The 23,712-nt window shown below is 42.9% G+C and overlaps 1 protein-coding gene across 8 annotated transcripts in view; it reads left to right on the top strand.

Annotated features, from left to right (window-relative positions):
* TNIK (TRAF2 and NCK interacting kinase) overlaps positions 1 to 23,712 on the top strand; it is a 355,853-nt gene that overhangs the window by 64,143 nt on the left and 267,998 nt on the right. For all 8 annotated transcript variants that reach the window (XM_081829593.1, XM_081829620.1, XM_081829611.1 and 5 more), the window contains exon 2: positions 19,412 to 19,477. In XM_081829593.1, coding sequence (XP_081685719.1) covers positions 19,412 to 19,477 — 66 coding nt within the window. The remainder of the gene's footprint in view (positions 1 to 19,411; positions 19,478 to 23,712) is intronic.

Genomic DNA, 23,712 nt, shown 5'->3' with positions numbered 1-23,712 from the left:
AAAAAAAAAAAAAGAATCTCTTACCAGAAAAGCAATAAATTTGTAGAAAATTGAGAAGACAAAGGAAAAGTGTTTAAAGCTTCTGGGAACGCAAACTGGGAAGGTGGACATACAGAGGAAGATAATGGAAGATAAGGGCTTATTAGTAAGATTTGCTGTGTAGATTCCTTTGGTGTGTCTCTAGGCTATAAGAGTTTAGAGTTGTCTCTGGGGGTTGATAAGAATTGTTCTGCCCTTCCTGGTAGAGAGGGAGAGGGCGAGTTTGTGTGTGTCTGTGTGTCTGCTTCCTTTCATTTGTCTTCAGCTCAAAATAATCCATATGTCAAAGTGGCATATTTTGGGGTGGAATATTCTAAACCCCTTCAATAGCCACAAGCCAGCACACTCATTTCACGAAGGTTAGGTGTTAGATTAACATGCATCCCTTCGGCTAATCACATTGATGGTCTCGGACTTTCACCTAAGAGAGGTGGGATGACCAACATCACCCAACATCACGTTCTTCCTTGGAAGCAAATGCCAAGTGCAGTTTGTTGGCAGCTTCTATACCTACCCAAGGCATTTAGTTCTATTAGTTGGGTGGCTATGTGGGAGACCCTACGAAACAGGGGCTCTTCAGAGGAGTTTGTAAACAATAATTGCTCAGTCCATGAGCAATGGTGGGGAGAACTGAAGGTACAGAACACAGATCAGGTGTGGTTATGTGACAAAAGACATAAAATGAGGCTGCACTCTTACATCATTATTATTTATTATCCACTTTCAACCATTTCTGTGTTGCTTTCAAAGATGATATGGCAGTTATTAACACTGAGGGGAGATCTGGCAAGACTATATTCAGTTGGGTGGCATTTTAATAGCTAAAGTGCTGAGGTAACTTGTCAGGGTCTCATATGTGGCTGATTGCATGCTCATGCTTTTGGGCAGAAAGTGCACCTTGATCATTAGGCTTTGCTTTGCTGAGGCTTTCAGTGCTGGAAGGGCATAGTAGACTTCCCACATGTTGCCTAAAAATTGGATTTGCCGGTCATGGCGTGGCCACTGAAGGTGTTTGGGAATCTTAGTTTCCTTGGTAGCCAGGACCACTCTGTTACACATCATTCAAGGTATATTACCATCACACTGTGTTGTGCTCCAGGGTGCGATTTACATAGGATGCTATGTGAACGATGCCTCTTGGTGTTGTGAGCAGAGGCACACCGGGTTGCAGTCTCAAGATGGACGTAATGGGTTGGTGGAAACAAGGGACTCTTCCAGGGAGGGGTTGGCAGGGCATGTGTGGTAAAATCTCAATGATGAATGCCTTTGATGTCTTGCTGCTCACTGCTTTGCTAGGTGGCAGCCATATTGCCTTTTCTTTGGAAACTCTGATCAGTTCCCTAAGGGCTCACTTCATTACCCCAGGTGGCAGGAGTCCACATGTGGGCTGCTCTTCAATTGTAACATGAACATTATCTTCCTAAAAGAATCTTCTGTGGCCACATACGTTACACAGAGCAGGCTGCCCTCTGTTCCATTAGATGATTCATAGATCCCCCTAATGGCAGACTTAATGGGCGTGCAACATCTGCTCGTTAAGAATATGTGCTCTGAGGCCCTCACAAGTTCCCATAGCAGGTGCTCTACAAAGGCCGGTACCTCCTGGTGTCGGCTCCTGGAAGCCTGAGATCGTGACTTCTTATCTGCAGGTCCCCTGTGCTGGCCTGGAGCAGGCAGGCACTTGGAAAATGTTTTGGGAATGATTAATGTGCGAGTGAAAAAACGGGTCAAAATTCCGCTATGCAGAATTTGGTGAAATGAGCTTTGTTCTTTCAAATTTCCCAGGTTAGTGTTAACCAACCCCAATGAGCCTAGTTCCTAATACATTATGAAAGTCACACCCTTATTGTTGATTGCACAGAAGGAAGATGCCATGTTTTTGAGGCCCTAATAAGTGCTGGGTGTTGTACTAGATTCTTTGTAGGCAGATTGTAAGTTGGTCCAGCCCTGGCTTTCATCACTTGTTTGCTGTGTTTGGGCCTCTAGTTTCTCATCTATAAAATTACAATTTTCCTGTCCACCTTATAGAACTCTCGCCAGGGTTACAGATAATGCATGTAAATGCTCAGTCACAAAGTAAGTGCTCAAGAAACGAACACTGTTAACGTACATTCATTTATTCATTTAACACTTATTGAGGACCTTCTGTGAGTGTGCGACTGTTAGAAGCTAGAGATATCAGTATGACTCAGAAATACCTCAAGTTGCTTACTTACAGTCTAGAGGGGGAGTCAGACACTTAAACACGTAATTACCATATATGGCACTTTTCTAGAACAAATACTGTGAGAAACACAGAGGAGGAACAATTAAGCTCTGCTGGGGAGAAGGAGGTGGGTTTGAGGACGGGCTTGGATATGAGGTCTCGTACGATTTGAAGGTGAAAACCAGCTTGTAAGAAGTCGCTTGTGCACGGACTAATTGAAAGTAGTTGAGGGGCATCTGGGCGGCTCAGTTAAGAGGCTCAGGTCATGATCTCAGGGTCCTGGGATGAATCCCACGTTGGATTCTCTGCTCAACGGGGAGCCTGCTTCTCCCTCTGCCTGCCGCTCCTCCCGCCCACCATGTGCATATGAGCTCTCTCTCTCTCTCTCTCAAATAAATAAATAAAATCTTAAAAAAAAAAGTAGTTGAAGTAGAGCAGGGGCTGGTGTGTGTGTGTGTGAGGGTGTGTGTGTGTGTGTGCAGATGTGGTAGGGGAAGAACTACCCTATGTGGGCGATACTTTTCAGTCCCAAGAACTTTGGGAAAAGCAACAAAGTAAGCAGCTTGCTCAAAGTCACACAGCTAGTAAGTAGCAGGGTCTAAAATTTGGATTGAAATGATTTCTATAGTGCCGGTGCTCTTTCTAGCTTTTGTACCTAATTTTAAAACTATGTGAATTATATTCTTAGATATTCTTTATAGTACTTCTTAGAGCCCCAACTCTAACAGGAGGAGAGTATCTCTGGCTCATAATGTGTGTCGGCAGCAAGTTTTGTGTTATAAAAATGAGGTTCTAAGCCAGGGCTTTCAGCCGTGGTTGCTTAGGTACAGTGAGATCTGGTGGCCTTCTCCAGCAAGGCAAGAGGCAACTCTTGTGAGGAGGAGATGAAGACCCGACCTCTGGTGGGATGAGGTGATGCAGGCTCACCAGCTCCGCGCCTGGACAGTGTCTCCGTTGAGTACTTTGTAGTATGTGGAAATCGCCAAAACGCATGCAGGCTGTTCAGTCATTTTTTATTATTCCGGGAGAGGATTAAAGTAAAATAAGCCTATCAAATAGCCAGGTAGTTCGTTGGCAGGGCTCTTTTCTCTACTTTGGAAAGGTCCCCCCTGCCTCGCCTCCTCTGCCAGTATTACTGATGGTGCCTCCATTGCTTTGGTTTTGCGTGGAGCCCCAGTTCTGCACCACTAAGCCATTTTATTTTATCTTATTTTACTTTTATTTTTTAAAATTTAAAGACAGCTTTGGGCAACTGGGTGGCTCAGTTGGTTAAGCGACTGCCTTCGGCTCAGGTCATGATCCCAGGGTCCTGGGATCGAGTCCCACATTGGGCTCCCGGCTCAGCGGGGAGTCTGCTTCTCCCTCTGACCCTCCACCCTCTCATGCTGTTTCTCTCTCTCTAATAAATAAATAAATAAATAAATAAATAAATAAAACCTTTAAAAAAATTTAAACACAGCTTCATATTTTGTATTTATTTATTTATTTATTTATTTATATTATTAGCATATAATGTATTATTTGTTTCAGGGGCACAGGTCTGTGATTCATCAGTCTTACACAATTCACAGCACTCACCACAACACATACCCTCCCCAATGTCCATCACCCAGCCACCCCACCCCTCCCAACCCCCTCCACTCCAGCAACCCTCAGTTTGTTTCCTGAGGTCAAGAGTCTCTTATGGTTTGTCTCCCTCTTAACTGTGTGTTTCTCCCACGGAGAACTTAAAATTACTCCACCTTCACCCATGAGGCACTGCGGAGAAGAGAACTAGTGTCTCCGTACCAGTGCTTGCTAGAGATTCCCATGCCTCACACTTAATGGTTAGAATCTTAGTCTGCAGGTGGCTTTGGTACAAGCCAAACGGTTCTACTCAAGAGAAAAAGTTTATTCTGATGACCTGCAGATTTTTCAGTCATTGTCATTATTCTTAATTCATTGTTTGCCTTGACAGTCAGTGGCACAAAATCCCACCTTCCTAACAGTATATCCAGCCACATACCCCGCAGGTTTCTTGTCTTGAAAACGCATCTGAATGTAGTGGCTGAGAAGGGGAGGCACAGGAGAGGGCTGTTTGAAGGATCTATTCCTGGAAGATTTTGCTACAAGTATGGAAGATGTGAGAGCTGATGTCAGATTTTGGGGATGTGGCCATAGATTTCTTTTACTTACATATTCACTGGCAAACAGTAGTCGATGAAGTAGTACACTACAAGAATTATATGCTTACCATTGTACTGTGTGGTATGGTAACTACTGAGTGGAACTCAATAATCAGGACAAGAATGTCTGTGCTGTAACAAAAGGTTTTTACCTAAGAGGGTTTTAACTAGGCCTCACTTACTGAGCTCCAAGGGGCTCCTAGGACAGGGAACTGATATTTTAATTGCTTATATCTATTTCTATTGAAGTTACCTTCTTTGTGATTAAATTATTTTTTGACCCCACTAGACCATCTCTCTATTTGAGAACTAGAATGATCCTTTTTGCCTCACAGGACAACCTCACTAATCCAAGGAGTTGGGAGGGGAGTAACAGGGGGTATTTTTATATTGGTGAAAAGTAAGACAATAATAATTTGTAAAGAGTCTTCCCTTTTTAGTGTAGACAGTCACTACGAGACGGGTAGTAGAGCACCAGTTTTAGTAGAGATGTCTCTGATTGCAATTAGCCAGCCAGATGTGAATGACACTTGATTGTTTGAAATTTTTTTTTTTTAATAAGTATTCCTTTTGTTATCTTCTTCACATTATTCCTTTTCTTAAAATCTTCTCTGTGTGGACAATGGAAAATTAAACTGTTGTCCAGGTCTCATCTAAGTAATGGCAAATTCTGAATGAAAGAGGGGAAATAAAGAGCATTTACTGGGGCGCCTGGGTGGTGCAGTCGGTGAAGCGTCCAACTCCTGGTTTCGGCTCAGGTCGTGATCTCTGGGTCGTGGAATCGAGCCGTGTGTCAGGCTCCGCCGGACAGAGTCGGCTTGAGACTCTCTCCCCTTCTCCCTTTGTCCCTCCCCGCCGCACGCTCTCGCTCTAAAATAAATAAACACAGCTTAAAAAAAAAAAGAGCATTTATTGTATTTGAGAATCAGGAATATAAGTGGTATAGGTGGACAGTATGCTTCTGTATGTTTTTACCAAGACATCCCTATTGGTAAAGGAGACGAAATTCGAACCCACAGAGATCCTGGTAGGCTGACTGTGGTACTTCTACTGAAAAAATACTGATACAAACTTACCCACGTGTAACCAAATACATGAAAATAACAAACACTTAAGTCGCTGTAGAAAATGAGCTTTCCAGGAAGCCTTTCCATGTTTGAATGTGGCCCCCACTTTCTCTGGTACCTAGCTGTGTACTCCTGAGGAATGTGTGCCCACATCTTCATGAAATATAGTCTTCCTTACTCATGTCTTTATTTCACCGATGAAAAAGTAAATAACATATATGTTCTCTTGTCAGTCTTGATAAAATTATTTATTGACTTAACCAACATTTATTAAGTGCCTTCGATAGCCTGGGTACTGGGCACGTTGCTAAGGATATTAATTTGAAGAGAGCCTAGCCCCTGCTCTGTGGCATGAGGGGCATAGTTGAGTAGAGAAGGTGGCTATAAGCAAATTATTACAGCAGTGCCATTTATATACTGGTCCCTTTGTTGCCCGGAACAAACGTAGCATTTTGCCTAAAAAAAAAAATCAGTGGCTTTATATATTCTTTAGCCCATGTGTGTCTGCCCCTTTGTTATAGGCATGTGTGTTCAGTACTTGAAATCTGTCTGTCTTATGAAATTCTTATGGAACCATGGTTTCTAGAGATGAGGTAAAACTTGCTGAATGAAAGTGCTCTTCTGAAGGTGACATGTTTCTAAGCTTTTGTCCTTTCTGACAGAAGTGCTACAGGTGATTAAATGTATTCTTTTTAAATGACACCATGAAGAAAACTATTTTTGTCCCTCTCCTTGGCTCTCTCTCCTTCTGCAAATCCTATTTGTATTCCTAAGTCCCACATGATGCCCACCTTGGCTGGGTCAGTCTGAATTGATTTCCCACCCATCGGAACTCCCTGAGCATTTACATTGTGTTTGGCCCGTTTGGCTGGTTGGAGCAGGGTTCCGACACTCCACCCCTGCTCCTTTCTGAGCAGGATACTTGAGAAATGGATTATAGCAGCTCCTCCAGCAAATGTGCCCTCCTGACAGGTACCCAGTGGGGTGGGATGGTGGAGCAGAGTAGGCCAGGGGAGCCACTGGGATTTAGAGGAGGGGTTTACAATAGCATCTGGTCGGTGCCGAGGAGATGAGCAGTGGTCAATTTATTGCAATGTAGTTGTTAGGGATTCATTGCCTGGACGATGCCTTTGACATCTCCATAGAATTCCATGGCCTGATTCTAAGTCACTTACTCCATGGTGACCTTTACTGTTGTTTGTAATAGAGCCTGTCTTAATAAAACCTCTTTGCATGTGGCAGTAAAGGATATATTACCATGTTCCCCCTTTCCAAATATTTCCAGATTACGAAGATGCTGTTCTGCCACAGACCAGTAATAAACATTCTTCATAAAAGAAGCATTGTTCCTTCAGTAGCAACTTGTAATGAGAAAAGTGGAATAGAGACAAAATGCAGCCCTGGTCTGAACGGAGACTGGTTTTTCTTTGTGTGAATATCCAGAATTCCAGTCAGGTTGCCACGGAGATGCTGAGATTATAACTGCCCATGGCAGCAGTCAGAAAATGTTGCCCAATTAGTTATTTTCAGCTGCGTGGTTACCTTGACAGTGGCTCAAAAGCAGGTTTTGAGTTCAAAGGACTCAAATGAGCAGCTGGGGGACTTGCAGTTCTGCTGTCCTCAGTGGGGTGTAGGGACTACAAGCCCGGCGTGCCCCGGTGTAGGCCTATAGGACGTGGTCAGCTATGTGAATGCACAGTCCATGTTTTAATGTTTCCTCCCCATTCCTGGTAACAAAGGGCTCCTGGAATTCCTGTGTCACCAGCCAGCTTTGTACAGCATTTTTATTTTCCCAGGGCTGGCTTCAGATGTTACAGGTTGGAGACAGTGGGGAGAATGTGCATTTTGGCATTGGACTTCGATCTTGTGTAGGTTACTCTCCTAGCTTTGGTCTTCTCTTTTGTAAACAATGTACCTCAAGGGATCGAGGCAGAGATTAAATAAAATGATTGTTGCAAAATGGCCTGCACAGTGTCTGGGGATTAAGATGTACCCAGTCAAAAGTGGCTCTTTTCAGAAATACCGTCTCAGAAATCATAAAGCATTATGCAGTAAGATTATCAGTTATCACCACCATTTGGTTGTTTGTATTCTATCACTCAGAATAGGCTAGGATATGCTGTGATGACAGCCTTAGAGATTTAATGTAACTAAAGTTTATTTCTTGACCATGCCACATGTCCAGAGCCCATTAAGAGAGGATTCTCTTCCTCAGCTACCCAAAGACACAGACCAGTGGAGATTTCATGTCCATGCACGCTTCCGTTGTCATCACAGTATTTTATACAACACTCACATATTCCATCTGAAAGTGACACATCGCTTTCACTCACATTGCATTGGCAAAAGCAAATCATGTGGTCACACCCAACTTAAAGAGTGTGTATTGGGGGGGAGTTGATATCATATAACATACCAGCAGGAGAACTGGAATATTTGTTGAACTGTAATGACTGTCATCTCTATCAAAGATCAAAAGGCTAATGAAGAGGAGTACTTTAAAGAAGGACTGTTAAACATAAATAAATAAAAATATCTGAATGGTAAAATTCAAGCAAATCAGTTGGAATTCAGTTGCATCAAACAGAAAACCTAAAATATTAGTAGGCTGAGGAAGCTAGAAATTTTCTCTCTCTCGTGACAGGGAGGTCCAGACATAGCAGAGCAGTGGTATATGGTAGTTCCATGGTCATCAGAGGCTTAGGATTATTTTATTGTTCTGCTGTAACAACCTAGCAAAAGGCTTCAAGCCTTAAAATCACCTTAGGGTCAGAAATGGCTGCAGGGCTCTGGCCATCACATCTACATTCCAGGCAGCTGAAGGCGGAAGGTGGAAGACAAAAGAGGCTTTCTCTCAGCTAAGTCAACTCCATTTAAGCAACCTGTCTGAAATTCCTACACAATAATTCTGCTTACATAACATTGGCCAGAACTTAGTCACATATTCACTTCTAGCTTCAGTGGTAGGGGAGAGGGAAGCTTAGGATCAGGGCTTAGTTCGAGTGCCCCTGAACAATATCTCTGCCTTCTGCTTTCTAGGGTCTCAGAAAGCCCCCTCCTTGCAAATACCATTACTCTAATTGGGCCATTTTGTCTTATTACTGTTAGCATTCTGTAGAAGATAGAAGCTTATAGACTTCTTTTCCAATTCCGAACCGGTACTCATTTCTAGCCATGATGCTTCTAGTGGTGCTGTGATGTGTAACCCAGATCTCCTCTCTGCACCTGAGGCACTCATTGTCCACCTGCTGGGAGTGTAGGCAACCAGTGATTGTTCTCACCTGGGGATTGTCCTTAGCAGAAGAGTGTCACTTCACGTAAAATCATAACCGCTGGGCTGGGGACATTTAGTTTTTGACTTGGATGCATTGGTTTCCCAAATAAAATTGGAATTTTCGTTACTAAGGAACAATGGGAGAATGAACATTGGGTGATTGAGCAGGCCCTGCTATAGTAAGGTAAGATGCAAGCTTTGGTTAAGTGGGTATGAGAAGGGAAAGATTGCTCTATACCTTATCATCTTCTATCCTGTGCTCCACAGAACACCAGTGCTTAGAGAGACACAATTTCCTTAAACAGTGTTCCATAGCCAAACAGGTTTAGGAAATGTGGAAAGCTTTGCCCTCTCTTGGAGATTCAAGGGAACATTAACACGTTAAAGGCTTTGAGAGGCTATGCAGTAAAGAGTGAGTTAAATTCTAATCTTTTAAGATTTTTATTTATTTATTTATTCATTTATTTGAGAGTGAGAGAGTGAGAATGAACGCAAGCAGGGTGAGGGACAGAGCAGGAGGGATAGGGAGGGGAAAGAATTTCAAGCGGACTTCGCACTGAGCGTGGAGCCAGACGTGGGGCCCATCTCACAATCCTGAGGTCATGACCTGAGCTGAAACCAAGAATCGGATGCTTAACTGACTGAGCCACCCAGGCACCCCTAAATTGCTAATCTTTTAGACTCGGTGTTCCCAGACTTACTTGACAATGGAAATCTAACACCTTTGGAAGCCTGGAGGGACAGAGAAATTTATCTTTAGCTTCTTGAAACTGGAAAAAATTTTTTAGATCCTTGAACAAACCCCATTCAAAAAATTATCTGCCTTGTAAAACAAACAGACAGACAGACAAACAGACAAACTTGTATATTCTTTATGCGAGCCTAGCCATAGGGACAAAAGCCTTGAAGGAAAAAAAATAGATCAGACGCCAGTGAAGCCCTGTTACACTAATCTGTGTAAGAGTTGGTATTAACTAGCCAGCCATCTGTACCATTAGTGATGACACCAAGTGATGGACTGGGATGGGCTCATTACAATCATCTGCCAGGTGACAGGCCCCTGCCCCAGGTACGTGTTGATGGGCTCTTGTCTGTTCCTATGTGGCTCTTGGCCATCCCACTCCTCTTCAGAAGTAGAAGAGTAATAGGGGATCCATCTAGCCAATATTAGCCTCCTCACCCCTTAGAGAGGGTCTGTTGTCAACTATATGGTTGCCCCTAGGTGTTGGGAGAAGTGCTGAAAATGCTTTCAGGCAAATATGTGTCATTGGTCTGTTGGAAACAGGTGATAAGTGAATACCTTTGGGGGAAGGGTTAAGGCTCTTCTTCCCAAAATGGAACCTTGGATGGTTTCCTAATATTTCTTACTTAATTATTTAGGTAATCAGTTCTTGTCTTTAAAGTCCATCTGCTGCAAATGCTATCCTTTTTTTTTTTTATCTAAGCATCTTCGAAAAGGCAAAATGCCCAAATCTTTGCTAGTCTGGGTCCCATAATTTTGACCTCATGTTGCTGCAAATACTGGGAAGTTACTCTGCCCTAACAGGCCTAGAGAGATCTCACGTTTGCATGTCTCTGTATGCTGTATGGTACATTTCCCCAAACAGCTGTATGATCTCTGGGACAACCTATGATGGGAGGGAAGGGACCAGGGTAGGGGCCCTTACATACATACTGACCTTTAGAGCAACTTACCATGTTTGAGCTTAAACAGACCTTGGGAGAGTTAAGGAAAGTTCTGGAAGGTGGAGACCCCATCTTTGTCTAAAAATCTGCGTTTTGGCTTAGTATCCTGGAGAAATTTCTCAATCTGCTTTATGGAGTTAGTATGTCTTTCCCTGACGGCAGATAAGTTGGAAATAGTCTCTGAACAGAGAAGTGGGCTTTGTGCATTGCATGTGTGCACAGGCTGGTCTGTGGGCACGGCTCAGGATCTCTGCGTCAGGAAGTGTGAGAAGAGCTGGCTGGTGAATCCCAGCAGTTGACAAAGGATTCAAGCAACCAGTCTACCGAAATCAGAATAAATATCCAAGTTAATGTTCTAAGTCCTTCCAGGCTCTGATGGGAAGGCAGGAGCACTGAGCAAAACCTGGCACATTTTACTTCTGGTTCCCAGCTGCTTGGCTGGTCGCACTACCCGGTTGGAGGTCACTGGCCCTTCTCTGGCTCCATTGTTAAACCGCAAGGTCTTGACCATCCCTGTAACCCCAAGTTAATTTCAGCATTGGCCATTTGTAGAAAAGTGAGTAATGACAGACTTGCATTCAAAATATCTGGATTTGACTCCGACCTCTACTACTAACCAACGCTGTCACCTTGGGCAACTTTTAATAATACTAGCAGCGATGGCAATAATAATATCAGGGGCTTGTATTTATGAAGCATTACTGTGCATTGTGCTAACTGCTTTTCATATGTTGTTTCTGGGGGCTCAGGACAATCCTCATAGGAGGCATTTTTCTCCTCGTGTGACTGCCTGGTCTCAGCTGCTGTCTCCACCACATACTATTTAACTTGGGGTAAGTTACTTAACTCCTGGAAGCCTTAGTTTCATCATCTGAAAATGGGGGTTTGTAACGTGTACTCCCCATGGTTGCTGTAAGGATTAAATATGAAAAAAAATATAAAGCATTTAGGCCATCGTCTATCCCCGAGACTGTGATAATAACCATTATAGCTTACGATCTGGCAGCTATTACTCTGAGGAGCCAGGTTTCAGATCTAATTTTATTTGATTTTTATTCATTTATTTTTAAAAGATTTTATTTATTTATTTGAGAGAGAGAGTGAGAGAGAGCATGGGAGGGAGGGGCAGAGGGAGAAGCAGACTCCTCTGCTGAGCAGGGAGCCCGATGTGGGCCTTGATCCCAGGACCCCAGGATCATGACCCGAGCCGAAGGCAGACGCTTAACTGACTGAGCCATGCGGAACTAATTTTAAAAAAGGCTGCCTTTGTGAGAGCAGGCTGGAGCTGCAGAGTCCGGAGTGAGCAGGTGATCAGGGGCAAGGTGCGTGGGACGCTGTTTCACTACCAATGGCTGCTCCGTAGCAGGTGGAACGAAGCAGGTAGCAAACCAAGCAGGAGGTGAGGAGGCTCTGGCCTCCCTATTCCGTGGGCCAGAAGCCACCATCATCAAGGAAGGGGTTGCTTGATGCTTGGCTGGCACCATGTCCTGACCCTGCCAGGAGCCAGTTTTGGATACTGATACCCTGTAGCCAGGCCTAACTCTAGGGGGGCACATGGTGTCCTGGAGTCAGCTTGCCATCAGTACCACCCTTCCCAAAGCTCAACACTGGACACGTGGAGCCAGGGAGGTGTCTAGCACGTTCGCACGCAGGATGGAGCCTTGCCAGGAAAGCAGGCCAAGGGGGATGATCCCATTTCACAGATGGGAAAACCAGAATATGAGAGGTCAGGTAACCCTGACAAAGAGCAGAATCCCAAATTGAACCCTAACCTTTTTTGCGTAAATCATCTGATAGGTCTGCATCATGTAATTTGTTCTGCACAAATGATCAAATGAGAAAATTCAGCAGTCGTTTTATTTTTATATTTTTAAATATATTCTTTTACATGAATTACCTGTTCTATTTGAGATGCTGGCTTGGGCAGTATGTTAATGAAGATAAGTCTGGATTATATTCTAGATCTCCCAGTGTATACTCTGAGAGCACCTTGCCTTTTTCCTGCATGTTGCTTGTCACTATAATTTAATTGTAATTTAATGACTGTGTACGTGTAGTTATGGGCTCATGTCTATTCCTTCATCAGATTGGAAGCACCAGGAGGCAGGGGCCAGTGTACCCGTCCTTCTACCTTGGAAAGTAGTTGGGTGTGAAGGGTGTGGGTAGCACTCAGGGACTGAATAAACCCCATTGTAGAAGGTAAAACCTTTGGCTCCTCAGATCCCTACATCGGAAGGAGGGAAGGTCAGTAAAAAATGAGGGAGCTTGCCTGTCTGTGAGCACAGCATGGGCTAGCATCGGGCCATGTTGCATCAGTACGATGTTTCCCAGCACTGTGCTTACTTTGGAAGAACGATGGTGTTGAAAAGCCTGAAGGCTCAAGATGAATATGGAGAGTTCTCCTACTGTTCTTTGTTTTCTTTGTGCTGTTTTGCTTTTGTAAGCATATGCTTGTCAGTTAGGGCTGAAACCGAACAAAACAGCTGCTAAATATGGTTCTAAGAGAAATAACATTTTGGTCTTTTCAAGGCCTGTAAGTTTAGAGTAAGCACAGTCATTTGGCAGATGTCAGTAGGGAATCTGGGGGTGGGCAGTCATTCTGGGAGCCAGATCAGCTATTCGTACTCTTTTGGGGTCTATTTCACCCCGCCAAGGACCGGTGACCCCAAGTGAAAGATCTGAACGGCTGTCTGTGAGAGGAGTTTGGGAGAGAGGGTGTCTGGAATCTAAGCCATTGGCCATAATCTCTCCCGAACCCTCTCTTAATTTCATTTCAGAGAAGGGAGAAGGGCTGGGAAGAATAGACATCATCTTTTATGATACTAAGGAGGTAGTCATCCTAGCTATATGTTTAGGTTTGTCTTTTTCAATCTTTGGGATTTGGTCTAGAGATGTTACTTAGTGTTCTGATAAATCCAGTGTCATTCAGAGGGCTTGGAAGAATTAAAGTATAACTCAGTGATGGGGGACTATTAACCCCTACGTCTTAAATCTCTGCACTCTGCTGCGAAGTCAGGCTTGAGCTGCCAATGCTGCCTGAACGGCATCAGCTGATGGAAGAGAGAATTTATTCCAACATCCCAGGAGCCCAAAAAAGTTATTGTGTCTTCCCAATTTCTCAGTAATTTCTAAAGAGACATCTGTTTGTCCATAAATACCTGACCCTGTTTGCTAATAAGCACGTGGTGGTATTGGTTAAAAGACAATAGGTTTTCTTTTATTGGCTTTGCTAGTTGAAAATATACGAAATACAGATGGAATTTTTCTGTGGCATATTCCTTGTGTGTTAAATGATCTTTTTTTTCCAAAGAGGAAACGAAAAAGGAGGGAAGGAGGTTACTGTTCGTTGAAATACTAATATGTGTCAGGCCCTGAGCTAGTCTAGATATTTTTGGAGCTGTCACAGTGACCCTGGGAGGGAGGTATTATTATCCCCATTTTAAAGATGAAGAAACCGAGACTCAAAGCAGAGCTAACAAGTGGTAAGTCAAGGACTGGGAATGCTGATTCCATGAAGCTGATAGAGTACCGAGCGGTTAAAAGCCCAGCGTTTGGGGTCTGACCAGCCAGGCACCCATCCTAGCTCAGCCACCCATCGGTGGTGTGACCTTAACCACCTGCTTCCCCTCTCTGTTCCTCGATGCCCTCATCTGTAAAATAAAGACAACAATAGCATCCACTTGACATAATTGAAGTAATGAAATGACCTCTTCGTGGAAAATGCTTAGACCAGTGCCTGGCACATAAACGCTCATAAAGTGTGCGCTGTTATTGTGATCTTTATGATGGTGGTTAACCAAATTTGCCTTGCTCAATACTTGCTGAAAAGTTACATTTTCTTTTATGGAACAGCTTGCCTTTTGATATGTAGTTATATTTCATTATGAAATAGTGTAAACTACTCTACCTTAGAATTAAATTCTCTTCCCCATCTCCTGGCAAAGGTTAAGATCTGAATAAAGGCATGTATAGCCAACAGGGATTCCTGACTTTGGTAAATGTCAATGATTTGCTCTCTCTTCCTTGGTGTATGCAGCTTTCTTCCATGCTGCCCATTCTGGCTTTATGAGTAGCTAAACAAACACGAGAGAGAGAGTTAAGCTGATTCTTGTCTCTTAGCTTTCCTGTCTTTGTAACATGATTATTAGGTACATCATCTTGTTGCATTGCACGTGGCCGCATCCTGACAGCCTGTCTTCTCAATGCACCTGAAGCACAGCTCACACCAATGGGCTTCATGCATTTTCTTTAGAGCTGGGAATCCCATAGGAGCTAATGTATGTGATGGTTTTGTGCAACTGGAAGCGGGGTAAGGGGGATAGAGGGGGTGTAGGGGCTGGGACAGTTTGTCTAGATTGAAAAAGAAATGATGTACTTTTGCTAGACCTTTGGCTCAACATTCTGATCCCATTGTTTTGCAGCTTCCTCTACACATGTTGTGGAGAGTTGCGAGTGGGACATCAACCTTATTCGGTAAATCGTTATGTCTAGTTATGTGTTGGACACCATGCTAAGTGCTGGGAAATAGTAAAATAAGTATGTTACAGTCGCTGTCTTTCAGGGCATTTGTAATATATCGAGGGCAAGAAATGGAAGAGGGGATGGCACTAGGTGAAAATGCTTATCGTAGAGCTATGTACAACATGCTGTGGAGGCAGAGAGTTGGTGGCGCTAATTTGAGAAAAGCTTCACACGGGAGGTGGCATACTGGGCTTTTAAGGATGGGCTTGCTTGGTGGAGAATGGTAGAAGGAATAATCTTGGCAGACAGACGTCCTGAATCCAGGCAAAGAGACCCAGCCTGTGTGGTGTGTTAGGGAAATGGCAGGCGGTTTGAGGTGGTTGGTTATAGTAAGAAATGATGGAACATGAGACTGGGAATGAAGACTGGGCCTAAGCAAGACAGGACCTTGACTTTCAGTTTGAACCACATTGTGTAGGATTCTAAAGCAGGGTGTGTTGTGTCTATTTTAGAAAGTTAGTGTGAAGGAGGGAAGAATTGGTTGAAAGTAAGTAGTCCCAGCAAGAGAAGGTGAGGCCTGTTGCATGAATGGAGTGGAGTACATGAATAAAATGGTCATTTGGAGATGAATTCATTAGCACTTAGTGAACAGCACGAGGTTGGAACTTTGGGGTCAGCCTACCTTTAAGGTCTGGGTGGAAGAAACAGAGTCTCTGAGAGAGACTGGGTGGTACGCCAGAAGACAAGGGAGGGGAGATATTTCAACAAGAGTGGTGGTGCTCGACAATGTAAATGCCTCAAAGGGAACAACCAGGACGGGACTGAGAAGAGACCATTATAGATAAGAGATTGAGTCATTGGTGACCCTTGGGAGAAATTACGTTAGAGTCCTACAAGCGTGGAGAAAACAGATGAATGAGTGCTTACCATGTTCAAGCTACCGCACTATTCCCCAGGAGCCTACCTAGCAATTAGTTGCATTTGTGGAAGGGAGTATTCACAAACATCAGCTCTCCGGGTACTTGGAGTGGGGATAGGGGAGAGGGAAGCTTAGGATCAGTGCTTAGTTCGAGTGCCCCTGAACAATATCTCTGCCTTCTGCTTTCTAGGGTCTCAGAAAGCCCCCTCCTTGCAAATACCATTACTCTAATTGGGCCATTTTGTCTTATTACTGTTAGCATTCTGTAGAAGATAGAAGCTTATAGACTTCTTTTCCAATTCCGAACCGGTACTCATTTCTAGCCATGATGCTTCTAGTGGTGCTATGATGTGTAACCCAGATCTCCTCTCTGCACCTGAGGCACTCATTGTCCACCCGCTGGGAGTGTAGACAACCAGTGATTGTTCTCACCTGGGGATTGTCCTTAGCAGAAGAGTGTCACTTCACGCAAGATCATAACCGCTGGGCTGGGGACAGTCTGCATGCAATCACTAGTCAACGGAGGTGGGGTGCAAAGGCCCCCATGCCTCAGGGTACGATAATTTTGGAGGTTCACCCCAGCTCCGGAGCTCCTGTGGGATCAGATGAAGTTTTGGTTCCACTGCATCACAGCTGAACTCATTCCTTCTGCTCAGTCCTATACTTCTTCCTTCACTCCCAAATGGTCTTGATTCTGAGGCACACCCCAATAAACTCCCTCTGTAAATTTCCGCAATTCTGAGTCCCATTTCCTGGGGAACCACCCTCATTTGATGATTGTTTCCAGTTTGGTTGCCTACCCAAGGTGGGTCACCAATCCAACTCTGGTTACTCTGACCTTTGCTTTTGAGCCCCTTGGATGTATGTGTCCAGCGGAAAGACCCCATCTCCCAGCAGTTGGAACAAAAATCTCGGCATTGTACTTCCTTGGTTCTGAGCCATCAGTCCGCTAATGAGCTGAGCCATAGGCCCATTAGTGGACTGTTCAAGGAAAGGAAAGAGCTAGAAGTCAGTTGCCCAGCTCTACCTGAGACCAGCCCGTTAAACCTCAGCCCTGAGGATGGGTCCGTACAGTAGGGTGGCCCCTGGGCATAGAAGCTGGTCTCAGTTCCGCATCCTGTTTCTGCTCCTGTGCTCCCCTTCTACCCCCCCCCCACCCCACCATGCTTCCTAGGCTCCTTAAAGCAGGTGGTAGTCACCGTCCTGCTTCTGTCTTTCGTTCAAATTTTGTTTCTTAGTCAAGAAAAAAAAAAAAAACCTAATGTTGAAAACACAATTGAGATATTTCGAGCACATGTAGAACCTCTCTCAAAATTTGTTGCAGAAACACCACTGAGCAAACAAACTACTGGGAACAGCTTAGAAACAAACAGCAGCTGCCACCATTTGTGGGCTTTTTTTTCCCCTGTTCCCTCATTTCTTTCTAATTCTGTTTGTAATAGAACCTGCTGCTCTGATGGCCTAGCAGTTTCATACACACCATTTTCCTTCCCATCCTGAGGCCTCCCAGGTGGTCTTTCAGCTACGGGGTCTCCGTTGCCAGAGCTCCGGGCCCTCACTGTTGTTCCTGTCACACGGTTCCATCGGGAACATCGTCCACACCCCCTGACCCGGGGGGTGTAGCTGGAACTTCCGGACTTCTTGGGCTGTGAGGTCCGAGTCGAGTCTGGAGTGGGGTTTTTTTGCCCTCCTGGCTTTATAACAATGGATTATATGGATGACAATTCTTTCTCAGGGATAAACGGCTTCAACTGTTGAGGTTTTGTTATTTTCTTTGCGGAATCTTCGAAGGCACACAGCAAAGGGCTTGTCTTGGGCCTGGTTTGCTAAAGACCATAACTTTCTTTATTTATTTATTTATTTATTTATAAGATTTATTTATTCATTTGAGAGACCGAGTGAGCAAGCAGGGGGAGGGGCAGAGAGAGAGGGAAACAAGCTGACTCCCGGCTGAGCCCGATCCCAGGACCCCGGGATCATGACCCGAGCCAAAATCAAGAGTTGGACACTTACCCTACTGAGCCACCCAGGCGCCCCTAAAGACTGTAGCTTTAAAGAACTCTTACTTGTCACATCGAACTCATTTGTCTCTTACCCCACGAATAGCAGCCCTGAAGTAGCCCTTCGCCCTTTAAATGCTACTAGCGGTGTGCAGTTCCTCAGCTGAAAAATGATTGCTATGAGACCCGAGCAGATGGCCAACTATGTGCAGGGTGTGGTGCTAGGCCCTTCCTGACTCTTCATCAGAGCTCTGCAAGGGCAAGTGTCATCCCCATTTTATCTGCCCGGAGACTTAGTTGTTCTCTCAGGGTGTCCTCTGATCGTGCAGCCACTCGAGGGAAAGCTGGTCTGTCTGTATCCAAAGCCCAGGCTTTCCCTCCCCTGCCTCTCAGTCACCCTAACAATTTATTATCTCATAAAAGTGTTGACTCTTTTGCAGTCTTTTATTTGTCCCTCCCTCAGAGTATTTTTTTTAAGTGAGTTAGTGCCTAACGTTTAAAAATTAGGACATCTTGGAAACATACAAAACAAAATGAGAACTTTAGACCAGGCAATATAGTGCTCAGAGGTGGACGTAATCACAACTGTGGGTCCAGCTACGTGACCCCCAGCCCCACCCCCGCAGGGAGACATGGCTTCTCCAGGTGGCCACAGACCCCAGCTGGCCCCCTTCATTCTGTTACGGTACTTGATTAGCCTCTGTGGACACTTAGGTTTGTGATTCCTCATTTACACCCTTAAAGAAACAATTTCTGTCCAGTGAAGTAGCAGTAGAGTTCAGAGTCGGTGTATGCTTCTGAGTTGAATTTTACAGGCTTTGATATTTTTTTCCATTTGAGGGGATAAGAATTCAGTAATAAATAGCAGCAATTACTGGACATTTACTGAGCACCCTAAGAGTTAGCTGACTCTGAGTGTTAGCAGATACCTGTTTGGTGGTCAAGATGTGCATAAATCTCCAATTCAGTTGGTATTCAAAATCCTGCAGGGACTCTTTCTGCAGGTAGTGCAGGATCTGAAGATCAGGCACAGAAACATATTTTGCAGGGACAGTGTTGTAGAGAGGGGGAGGTAAAGCCAAGGAAAAACATTCAGGGGAGGCAGCTATGTTGATTGCACTGGCGCTTGGGAACCGTTGACTATCTTATGTACGCTTTCTCCGCAATACAGAAACAACCCTTTCTTAATTGTGTTCAACAGAATGGGCAGCTCAGAAGCTTCAAAGAGAAAGATCTGAAAAATTAGAATCCCCTCCCAGGATGATGGGTCTTTCATTTTATCCTGATGTACCTGCAAGTGTATTTCCATGTGGCAGCGATAAATGTGTTCATTCTTTTTTATGGTTTTGGTGGAAGTCATATCTCCTTTTGTCTGATCTAAACACATCTCATAGAAGAGTAAAATGGAAACAAAGTGGATTTTGACTAGTTGCATAGCTTCAGCTGACTTAAATTTTATTAGTAATTAATACTAACACATGAGAGCCCCCAAAGCTAAAGTTGTTATTTACTTGCTTATTTTAAGTGTTTGCTTTTGATTAAGACAATGCCTGGAATGTTATTTTGAATTTTTGTTTGTTTATTGTTTTTTTAGGACCCTGCAGGGATCTTTGAATTAGTGGAACTTGTTGGAAATGGAACATATGGACAAGTTTATAAGGTAAGTTCACTGAGTTTGAACATGGCTTCTATGTGGTTTTTGATTCATGAATGCTAAATAGCTGTGCTGTCTATTCTTGCTCATATATGCCTTACAACAGATTTAAAACAAAATAATGTGCTTCTTAATTGACTCTCCATTTTTTAACATATATCTGTAATCCCATTGCCTAAACAGGATTCTGAAGTTTGGGCCTTGTCCTTCATTATGTATTATAATGTTTACATCTGACGCATGAATTTCAATGCTGCATATTTGAAGCTGTTTATGTATTTAGTTTCCTTTACGTTAACACTGCCAGAACTGGTTTTCAAAGGAGTAAAGGATGACTTTTACTTTAGCAATTTAAGCTATTAAAGTATTGCAGCTGGGTAGGTAGATTTGTTATTGGCCCAGGGCATGAATTAAACTGAGCTTAGTGAACAGTGTTAGGAGAAACCTGGCTACCTCACAAAGCAAAAACCTAATGGCAGAATGACTTTTAGAAGATAGGCAATAAATAAAAGTTAAACTTGAGTTGAGGAATAAGAAGTATTTTTTGTCCTTTTACTAATTTTTGCTTGTAAGTTCACTCAAAAATTCTTTTAAAAGATATTGCCCCCCGGTAAAGGGTCTTAAAAAATATGACTGTTTAAAAATGTGGGTTGATTTCCCTTTTGATTATTAAAAGGAAATAGAAATGTACTGTTTTTGGATTAAAATTCAGGGGGTTTTAGTAAATGAGCTATTGAAATAAATGCCTTCAAAACAAACCAATTCTTTTCTCGTGATTGTTTCTAGGGAAATATCCATCATTATTCTGAGTGGTAGTGAGATGGGATGGTATTTTCATTACAAATGATCTCTTTTTGTTGTTCTGTTTTTAAAAGTTCCTTCTCTGATCCCTAAACTTCTCTTAGTGATTAAAATTACTGTAGAAGTCCTCCATATTGTAATATTTCCAATTCTACAGAATGTCAAAAGTACACACACACACACACACACAGACACACACACACACACGATGTTCTTGAGAATCTGAACACAATTGTAAACAGATACATTTCAACCTTTACTTATTGGAAGGTAGCCTTTGGTGTCCATCCAGGGGAAAATTTCTCCCTTGCAAGAAATGATTGTTTCCTAAAATGTCAACCCCTTGGAATTAGACAAAATGTAGTCCACCCAAGCTGTTCACTTGAAGTTGATCCTGTCTGACACAAGGAAGAAATGTGTCTCAGCAAATGCTTTAAAATACTGTCAATGAAGATAATTAGGTTGGAAGATTGTGTTATTGCATTTTGAGAAATTGGATTGAACTTGTGAATTAATGTGGGCTAATGAATTAAGCTCTGATTTAGGTAGAAAATTACTTCTGATTTGCTGACAGTATGGAGTTGCAACTCTATCACATGCTCTTGGTTTTATGGTGCCTTTTCTTTTTTTTTTTTTGATTTTATTTTTATTTATTTGAGAGAGAGAATGAGATAGATAGAGCATGAGAGGGGGGAGGGTCAGAGGGAGAAGCAGACCCCCTGCTGAGCAGGGAGCCCGATGCGGGACTCGATCCCGGGACTTCAGGATCATGACCTGAGCCGAAGGCAGTCGCTTAACCAACTGAGCCACCCAGGCGCCCGGTGCCTTTTCTTTAGAACCATTCCATTGTACCATGCTTCCCTCCTGTAGAATATGCATTTAGGGGACAATTCACAGCTTTGTCTACTAATCTAAGAGGTGGATTGTATAGGATTGTATATTCTTGCAAAAGAAGACAACAAAGAGATTAAGTTAAGGATGAGAATGTTTGGAAAATTCAGAATTATCCCTACTTTCTTGTCACCTGAAAAGAAAAGGAAACAAGTGTCAAGAGGTGTAAGGTCTTTTTAGAAAGGAAAGATATTTACCAACTATGTTGTTAACATTATTCTGAAGATGCTATTCTTGGGGCACCTGGGTGGCTCAATTGGTTGAGTGTCCAACTCTTGATCTCAGCTTGGGTATTGATCTTGGCTCAGGTCTTGATCTCACAGTGGTGAGTTCGAGCCCCGTGTTGGGCTCCATGCTGGGCATGCAGTCTACTTAAAATAAATGAAGGAAGGAAGGAAGAAGGAAGGAAGAAAGGAAGGAAGGAAGGAAGGGGAAGGAAGAAGGAAGGAAGGAAGGAAGGGGAAGGAAGAAGGAAGGAAGGAAGGAAGGAAGGAAGGAAGGAAGGAGGGAAAAGATTCCATTCTTTTAGTGGTTGATACAGAACTTTGGCACCGCTCAAGCTGAAGGGAGACTGCAAAGAAAGGTCTTGGCGAATGCATTGGTGTATGGGACAGAAAACTTGGTCTCTCTTACCAGCCCTAAGTATTGTTTTGTGGCATTGCAGCTTTTCTGTGCATTAGTCAAGTGAGAATATAGTTAGAAATGCTTTGGAGACTTGTAATGATATATCTGAAGAATTAAAACTCCCTGCTCATTTAAGGGGTTGGTTTCTAGGCAACTCAGATGATATTAAGTGGCACCTGCTTATGAACAGAGATACCTGGGTTTCCTGAGCTGCTAATTCAGTCCTTTTGTCATCTGAGTTCTGAAGGATTAAAGCTTAAAAAAATAGCAAAATCAGAGGCACCTGGGTGGCTCAATCCATTAAGCGTCCACTCTTGATTTCAGCTCAGGTCATGATCTCAGGGTCCTGGGAGTGAGCTCTGTGTCTGTCTGGCTCTGGGCTCAGTGGGGACTCTGCTTGAGATTCCCTCTCTCTCTCTCTCTCTCTCTCTCCCTCTGCCCCTCCCCCGCTCTCTCTCTCTCTCTCTCAAATAAATAAATAAATCTCTAAAAATGAAATAGCAAAATCAGATACATGTGAACCTAAAGAAAAATAAGTTATGAAGTGATTGTTTACATTATAGGTTATATTTACCTTTTAGGGAATAGGTGTATTTCTAAAATACTGTAGGCATAAATAGTAATTTTATAGCCCTAAGAAGAGATTCCTACACAAAAAAATTCTATGATAAATTCTTTCTTTATATTAAGTATTAAACCTTTGATTTTAATTTTTTGTAAATCCAGTTTTTGGTGTTCCTGAATTTCATAAAATTAAGTATAATTTTTTTTTGGACAATTATATAGACCTTGTCTTTATTTTATGGAAAGATTCATTATAAGTTTCTTTTATAAGTTGTCCTAAGAGGGTCATGATATAATTTTATTTACAAGTAGTTTTTAAGATACAATAAACAAAAATGTGCACAAAAATTGTAGGTATTAAGAGAATGTTTTCTGCAGTCTATTTGAATATGAGCCACATACATCTGGATGTGGAAATATAAATATTTTATATAAAGGTCGTAGTAATGTTTAGCTTTTCAAAGTTATTTCTAGTCTTACTCCCAAGTCTGGCTTGGGCTCTCTGTCCTTGGAAGGCTAGATTGTTTATCTTTAGCATTTTGGTCCCAGGTGGTCAAGTGGCAACTCAGTATTTTTTTACTTTATTTATTGGTCTGAGTACATAAATAATAGAGTAGTGATTCTCTGCCAGGACTTTTATTGAGGAAATCATCTTCCTGGGCCCATGGCTCCATTAAAAACCAAACCAACCAAAGGCCACATACCTATTTACTATCAGTTTTGGCTGTTCATTGGCATGCCACATATTGGGAGCCAATGGAATTCAGATATATATTTTTGTTAAAATAATTATTTTAATAAGTTCAGAGAATTGTTTAATGTTTACTGTAAAACGCCACGAAATCTTAGCCACAGATTTCAAAAATGAATGTTAGTCTATCCTGTTTCTTAATTTGCCCTTTTGAAATATACATTGGTTATTACAGAGATGGAGACATGCTTGATTCCAGGGGGACAGTGTGAATTAGAAATGTGGTAGAATCCTCAGTATTCCTCAGGTTTTTCTCAAAACCTCCTTAAGATTGTAAAGCATGGACTAAGGAGGCCTTGGGTGTTGAAGTGCATGTGTGAGGAACACTGAGAGAGAGCGAGTGCGTGTACGTTCAGAGGATTGCAAAAGTCTTTATGAGGCATCTAATCAAATCATTCCTCGCCAAATGTCTGTGCAGCCCAACCTTGATCGGTTCTGGTCATGTAGAACTCACTACCTACCAGTCAGTGCATTTTCCTGCAACTTTCTTTGAATGTTCATCATCATTTTGAGCCAACATTCTGCCTTTCTAAACTGTTTACCATTCCAAGCTCATTCCATACTCTCAGAGCTATTTTAAAAAATAACATTAGGGGCGCCTGGGTGGCTC

This window comes from Leptonychotes weddellii, chromosome 1 (assembly GCF_054177405.1).
Source record: "Leptonychotes weddellii isolate Sample4059 chromosome 1, ASM5417740v2, whole genome shotgun sequence".
In the NCBI taxonomy this organism is placed as follows: domain Eukaryota; kingdom Metazoa; phylum Chordata; class Mammalia; order Carnivora; family Phocidae; genus Leptonychotes; species Leptonychotes weddellii.
This window is presented reverse-complemented; position numbering and strand designations above follow the sequence as displayed.